A 6,037-nucleotide genomic window follows, 5' to 3' on the forward strand; every position below is an offset into this window, starting at 1 on the left:
GCCGCCCTCGGTGGGAGGGGGACACGGGCAGCAGAGCCGGCACGAACCAGTCACGGACAGTCACCCCCCAAGGCGGGCGCAAGCTGCGGAGACCCCCGCCGCCCAGCAGGGCCGGCCTGCGCCACCTGACCCCACGCTGCCCAGACGGGAAAGCTAAGTACATTCGTGTCGGTTCATAGCACAGAGATCCTGTGGGTGGTCCTTACGTGGTAGTAGCTGACTGATGCCATTCTACTGTGTTCTCCTCAGGTGGCCCTAACCGCACCAGCGAATTGCATCGCCAACTACATACTGGTGACTCCACGTGTCCGGCTCCCACATCTCTCTGTCCTCTGAACTCCAGCCCCCCACGTGGCATCTCCGTTTGGGGGTCCTGGGCTCCAAGCTCAGGCCCCGAGCCTGCCCGGGGCTCCCTGTCCTCGGACTGAACCTCCCTCCACGGCCTGTGCTCTCCCCCCCCTCACCCTTCCCTCCGCTTCCACCACTCTGGGGTTTTTCACAAGTGCTCTCCTCTTCCGCGGAAGCCCACACAACTTCCCTAACTACCTCTGTGCCTCAGCTCTCTTCCGAATGTCCCTTCCTCCGAGAAGCCCTCCCTGACCCCTCCTGCTCCACCCGGCGTGAGTCAGACCTGCCGTTGTTTTACGCTCTCTCCAGACACTTCCCCGAGTCTGCGGTCGTGTGAAGGGCGGCTGCGCTGGTGCGAGCCTGTCCTGGCATCAGATCTCTGAAACTGAATTTGCCAGTTTGCCTCTCTCCGGCAGCTAGCACGTGCCTGGCATGTCACGGGTGCTTGGAAATGTTGGGCGAATAAGTGGAAGACTTCCTGAGGAAGTGTAGGACGTCAGGGCCCACGGGGACTGGTGGCAGACGCGCTGTGGGACGCATACAGAAGGACGACATTGGTCCAAGAGCCGTGGTCTACTTCCCAGCAGAGAAGTGTGGCAGACTCTTTCCCCCACGGAATCTGGAGGGCGTGGGCAGAATGGGTCCGGTCGGGCATCCTCCTGCCTGGCCAACACCTGCCCTCCTACCGCCTTCCTATCCCCATCTCTCCAAGATCATAAAGGATCCCGCTTGGGCTACGGCCATGGCCCTGGACTTCACCCCATCAGTGGCCTGGGGTATTCCAACGCGTCCCAATAGGCCATTGGCTGTGCAGACCTGCAGTCTTGAGCGATGTTCCCGGGGTCAAGGGGGACCGCGGGTGGAGCCCCGAGGGGACGGGTGGGTGGACGCGGGCTCTCAGGGCAGGATGGTGTGGGCACACGAGGCTGCAGGAGGGAGAGAAGCACTGAGCTCGACGGGATGGATGGGGGCCGGGCGTGCTGTTGGCCTGCACGGGAGGGCCCGTGGCCGTCTGTTACCATCTTTTGGGAGAACAGTCACACCGTTTGCGAGCTCCAAAATCTCACATATGTCTACGAATTTTTTCATGCTCGGGAAGCTGGACCTGCTCTGTCTGCCTGCAGTTGAAAGCAGAGTCACAAGGTCAGAGTCCCCAGCTCTGGCCCTCTGGGGCCGTCCCTGAGCCCGTGGCCATCGCAGCGCCCTCCGAGCTGGCAGGACAGAGAAGCCAGTGTGCTGCCAAGGGAGGGGGCAGCAGGCGGGTGATGGGGAGTGTGCCTCTGTCCCCTCTGTGCTCCGAGGTAGGGGGGTGTCCCCAGTGCAGCCCCAAGGCGGGCACCACACAGGGCCACTTGGGGAGGCCCCTCTGCTCACAGGACCCATGGGCCGGAGCCTGATGCCCCTCCCGCTGCGCTCCTGGCCACGCCCTCCTCCACGGAGACTCCACGGGACCCCTCCGACCTCTCCGATGGCTGTCCTGCAGGCCTCGGTGCCCCGAAGTGGGTTTGTGCCCCCTTCCCCCCACCCCTCCCTGGACAGCAGCTCCCCGCCCACCCTCCCTTCACCACCTCCCCCTGCTTCCCAGATCCTGCCCTCAGCCCAGGGGGTCCCCTGCCTCCATGCAGAGGGTCAGTCCCACTCCGGGCCTGTTGCCCTCTGGGCTCCGCCCGTGCACTGGCCGCCCCCGCTCAGCCCCGTGGCAGCCACACCGGAGACCCGCCCACCTGGTCCCCCCGTCCGGGCACCACGCTCCGCCCGCCCACCTGGCCACCCGTTTGCTGTGTGTCCCGGCCCTGACCTCCTACCTCCCACTTCCTGCCAGCCCGCAGCGCAAGGGCCATGACAGGAACGGATGTGTGTTCGTGTCCCCCCAAATTCATCCATCAGAGCCCCAGAGGGATGGTGTGACGTCCTGGGGCTTTGGGAGGTGTGTGAGGTTAGCTGGGTGCTCATGATGGGGTCAGTGCCCGTATAAGAAGAGGAAGACACCGGAGCCCTCTCCCCGACACTTGACATAGTGAAGAGGCGGCCATCTGCAAACCAGGAATGGGGACCTCCCCGGAATTCGCCAGGTCGGCGCGCTGAGCCGTGAGAATCATGTCCATCGCGGGCGCCCGTGCGGTGCAGTCTGTGGTGCTCTGTCAGGGAGCCCGAGATGAGCTCTGTCAGGTGCTTCCATACCTTGCCCTCTGAGCTTGTCGCCCCTCCGTCCCCCACCTGACCCGCACCCCGCACGCCCCCTCCCCAGATTTTTCCACTGGACTCACTGAGGAGCAGCAGGGTCTTAGAGGTCCGGCCGGCCTGGCCCAGGCGCACGTAGACCACGCCGTAGCTGTAGTCGGTGGACAGCACGTGGAAGCCCTCGACTCCCTTCATTGGACCGGAAGAGAAGCGTGGGGCCGCCCGATCAGGCCTGCACAGCAGGGGCAACTGGGAAGGGTCAGGAGTCCCTCCCACACACCCAACCACCTTCCAGGCCTAGGCTGCGGGCACTTGCATGCTTGTGGGCTCTGGGACCGTGGCCTGCCTGCCCGCCCCGTGGGCCGCTGTCCATCCCATCCACCCAGCCCTGGGACAGAGGAGCGGCCTCTCCCGGGCCTGTGGCCGTGAAGCCGGGGACACAGCCACCCCCAGGTCTTTCTCTCCAGGCCCGGGCCTTCATACGCATAAGTATTCCTGAACATCGCCTTTTTCCTATCTTTCCGCAGAATTAATGTGTGTGACTGACACCCCTGTGACCTGGGGGGGGAGGGGCTCGGCAAGGCGGGAGCCCTTTGTTGGCTCTGGTTTCCTGGAATTTTCCAGTTTGGTGCACGGTCAGTCCCACAGCTTAAGGGAAACCCTCGGAACACCCACTCTCTGCCGAGTGCTCCCGTGTACGTGGTGGCCTCTCCCAAAACCAGGCCTTAATTTTTAGGGGCAGGAAGGGTTTCGGGGCCGCAGAGATGGTCTGTCAGATGTGCAGGTGATCGTGGGTCTGGCTCCCCCCGCCCCCGGCTCCCTTTCCCCTCTTGACAGGGAGATGTCTTGGCTGTTTGTGGTCAGGGCTCCGTGAAGAATGTGCTGGGCCCCCTCCCCGGTCCACTCACCGGCTGAAGGCAAGGACCACCTTCAGCTGGCCCGCTTTGTGGACCTGCAACATCGATGCCCCCAGCTTCCTCCTGTCTCTGCCTGGCAAGAATCTCTGGCCCTCAGAGGCGACAGCCAGAATGTACCAGAACCCTGAAAACTGTGGAGAGCGTGCTGGCGTAGCTGCCCGTGCCAGGCTCCCAGCCGGGCCCTCAGGAAGCCACCGGACACTGGCATTGGCCTGAGGCCCGGGCCGGGTCCAGCACCCACAGGTCGGCACAGCCCCTGCACAGGGCCCCGGCTGCCCCTCTGGGCCTTGGCGGGCAGGTGCCGGGTGTGCTGGGGCCCCGAGGGCTGGGCTGTGGTTACCATCTGCTGGAATTCCCTTCCCGTGATAGGCCTCCCCCTTCCTTCCAGCTCGGCCCTGGGCCCCATCCCTCTGACTTCCTGCCACAAACCCACATTCCCGGGGAGTCAGTTCCCACGACCACCTCCACTAGAACCTTCCACCTGCCAGCCATCTGGTTGTTCTGGAACACGCTCTGCTCGTTCGGCCTCTGCCCACCTAGCATCCCCGGGGCCCTGAGGCAGCACCTGCCTGGGGCCCTCGGCCCTCCCCCCTCTTGCGTGGCCACCAGCTCCTCAGAGAGAGGCCAGGGCCTGAAACTCCTTCCGCCCTCGCGGCACTGCCCCCTGTTCCAGGATGGCCCTTTGGAGATTTTCAGGGAGTGATCTTCCAGCCACCACACACACTGCATGCCTGGCCCCGGTCGGCCTGGCTGTCAGCCTTGGGGAACGCAGGTGTGTGGCTCATCTTGTTCCAGGTGAGGTTGTGGGACTCCCTGGGTAGCTGTCCCTGCGGCCGGGACCCCGTAGCAGGCATAAGCGCCAAGACCAGCACACACGTCAGCCTCCCTGGTCCCATTGTCACCCTCCTTCCTCGGCCACCGGGGCACTGAGTTTAAGTCTCCCCACCCACCTGACCCTGCCGTGGGCGTCCAGCCAACCCAGAGCCTTGAGCCAGCCTGGGGTGGGTCAATGTGGGGGGAGAGGGGCTTTGGGACACAGGCGGGCGGCCTAGGGGCTCGGCCTGGCGGGTGCTGCCTGAATTTGAAGGCCATCGTGTTCCCCTGTGAGACCCCTGGGCCTCCCATCCTAGCCCCCGCGGAAGAGAGGCAAGCAGCCGGGAGGCGTCCCTGTGAGTCACTTCATAGAGATATTTGCACGTGAGAAGCAGGACCACGGTGACGATGGGGCACAGACGGCACCAGCGTGACAGCAGGGCTCTCCGTCCCGAGCAGGTGCTGACGGACAGGGCTGCTGGATGTGTGTGAGCGTGCCCACCCCTAGCCTGCACGCACCGCCCCTCTCCATGAGTGATGGGCAGCCCCCAGCCCAGCTTCTGCCACGACGTCAGGCACGGCCCCACCAGACCACAGGAGGAGCCACAGGCTCGGTCCCTCTGGAATGCTGCCCCCTGCCCTTGCCCCAATGCACCAGGCCTGGGAAAGCCACACTCTTGTGCCCTGGACACTGTGGCACCCCAGCCGCGCACCCTGGTGGGCACCCACGCCCACTGCGTCAGCCCGTACCTGTCCAGACCCCCGAGGGTCTGCTCTAACTCAGACAGACAGTCCTGCCTCCAGCCCAGGGACTGTGGTGACCTCTGCTTGCGGAGGAGCTGCCCCCAGCCCAGCCCCCACTCAGGAGCCAAGACCCACGTCCACGTGCCCCCCACCCAGAGCTGGTTCTGGGCTGTATGGTCCAGCCCTCGGTGAGCCCCACGCACACCTCCTCCCCCTGCACCGACCGGAGCCCCGAGAGGGCAGCGCCCCGTCTGACATTGCCGTCCGCCCTCGGCACACAGGTGAGAGGCATCTGTAGGGCCTTGTGGGATCGTTTTATTTGGAACTGCCATGAGTCCTGAGAGCAGCCCGCCCCACACCAAGCTCCCAGGCAGCTGAGCAAGGAGGCCAGCGCCTGGCCAGCCTCACAGGACTCGGTGGGCACAGTCCCACCGGGAGGTCCATGCATTCACTGAAACCCAAGCAGAGCATTGCAGGACCCCAGATTCACCTCGAGGGGTGTCAGCCCCGTCCCGGGCCCCGGGCCTTCTCGGGGCAGAGCTCTGGGGTGTCGGATCTGGGGTGATGCTCAGGAGGACAGCTGACCTGGAAAGCCTTGTGTGCACAGGTGACTGGGGGGGAAGAGGACTTGTGAGGGTGGGCACCCAGGACACACCGCGGCCACCCCGCTCTGCCCACGGCCTCGCCCGAGACGGGGCCGGCCCTGCAGGCCTGTCTTTGGGCAGGAGCAGGGGACTCCGTGTAGAGCTCCCCACCCCCACCCTGCCTGACTCCCTGAGGCTCGGAGGGACCCCGAGACCCACAGAAGTCAGCCAGGGGCCCGTGGGCATCGGGTGACACTCACGGTCCGGCCTCAATGTGGCCTGCTGCTGAGACAGGAAGCCCAGGACTGGCTCTACCTAGCAAAGAGGCGCAGGGCCTCCTGGCTGGCCAGCTCTGTCCGGCCTGTGGGGCGGGAGGGGAGCCCTCACCACGTGTGCCCCGTGCCCCAGCCACCCCTCCTGCAGGGGGCCGAAGGGCAGGGATGCTGCTCT

General features: G+C 65.2%; 1 protein-coding gene across 1 annotated transcript; it reads right to left on the bottom strand.

Moving 5' to 3' along the window:
- Nucleotides 1-1,245: 1,245 nt before the first annotated feature.
- Nucleotides 1,246-4,342, bottom strand: LOC148162028 (epididymal-specific lipocalin-10-like). The gene is made up of 7 exons (XM_088020370.1): nucleotides 4,234-4,342; nucleotides 3,438-3,579; nucleotides 2,925-3,087; nucleotides 2,818-2,840; nucleotides 2,616-2,680; nucleotides 1,368-1,466; nucleotides 1,246-1,274 (listed from the first exon to the last, which is right to left on the bottom strand). The coding sequence occupies exons 1-7, from the start codon at nucleotides 4,340-4,342 to the stop codon at nucleotides 1,246-1,248; spliced, it is 630 nt and encodes a 209-aa protein (XP_087876496.1).
- Nucleotides 4,343-6,037: the final 1,695 nt, after the last annotated feature.

The sequence above is a fragment of the Eumetopias jubatus genome, unplaced genomic scaffold (genome assembly GCF_037043125.1).
Source record: "Eumetopias jubatus isolate StellerSeaLion01/CBP00866 unplaced genomic scaffold, mEumJub1_p1.0 scaffold_26, whole genome shotgun sequence".
Taxonomy (NCBI): Eukaryota; Metazoa; Chordata; class Mammalia; order Carnivora; family Otariidae; genus Eumetopias; species Eumetopias jubatus.

Coding starts and splice junctions, on each gene's coding strand:
- LOC148162028 (XM_088020370.1), bottom strand. CDS start 4,342: ATGGGACCAGGGAGGCTGACGTGTGTGCTGGTCTTGGCGCTTATGCCT. Junction 2,681..2,817: donor CCGCAGCCTAGGCCTGGAAG/GTGGTTGGGTGT, acceptor CACCGACTACAG/CTACGGCGTGGTCTACGTGC. Junction 1,467..2,615: donor TAAGACCCTGCTGCTCCTCA/GTGAGTCCAGTG, acceptor TTTCAACTGCAG/GCAGACAGAGCAGGTCCAGC.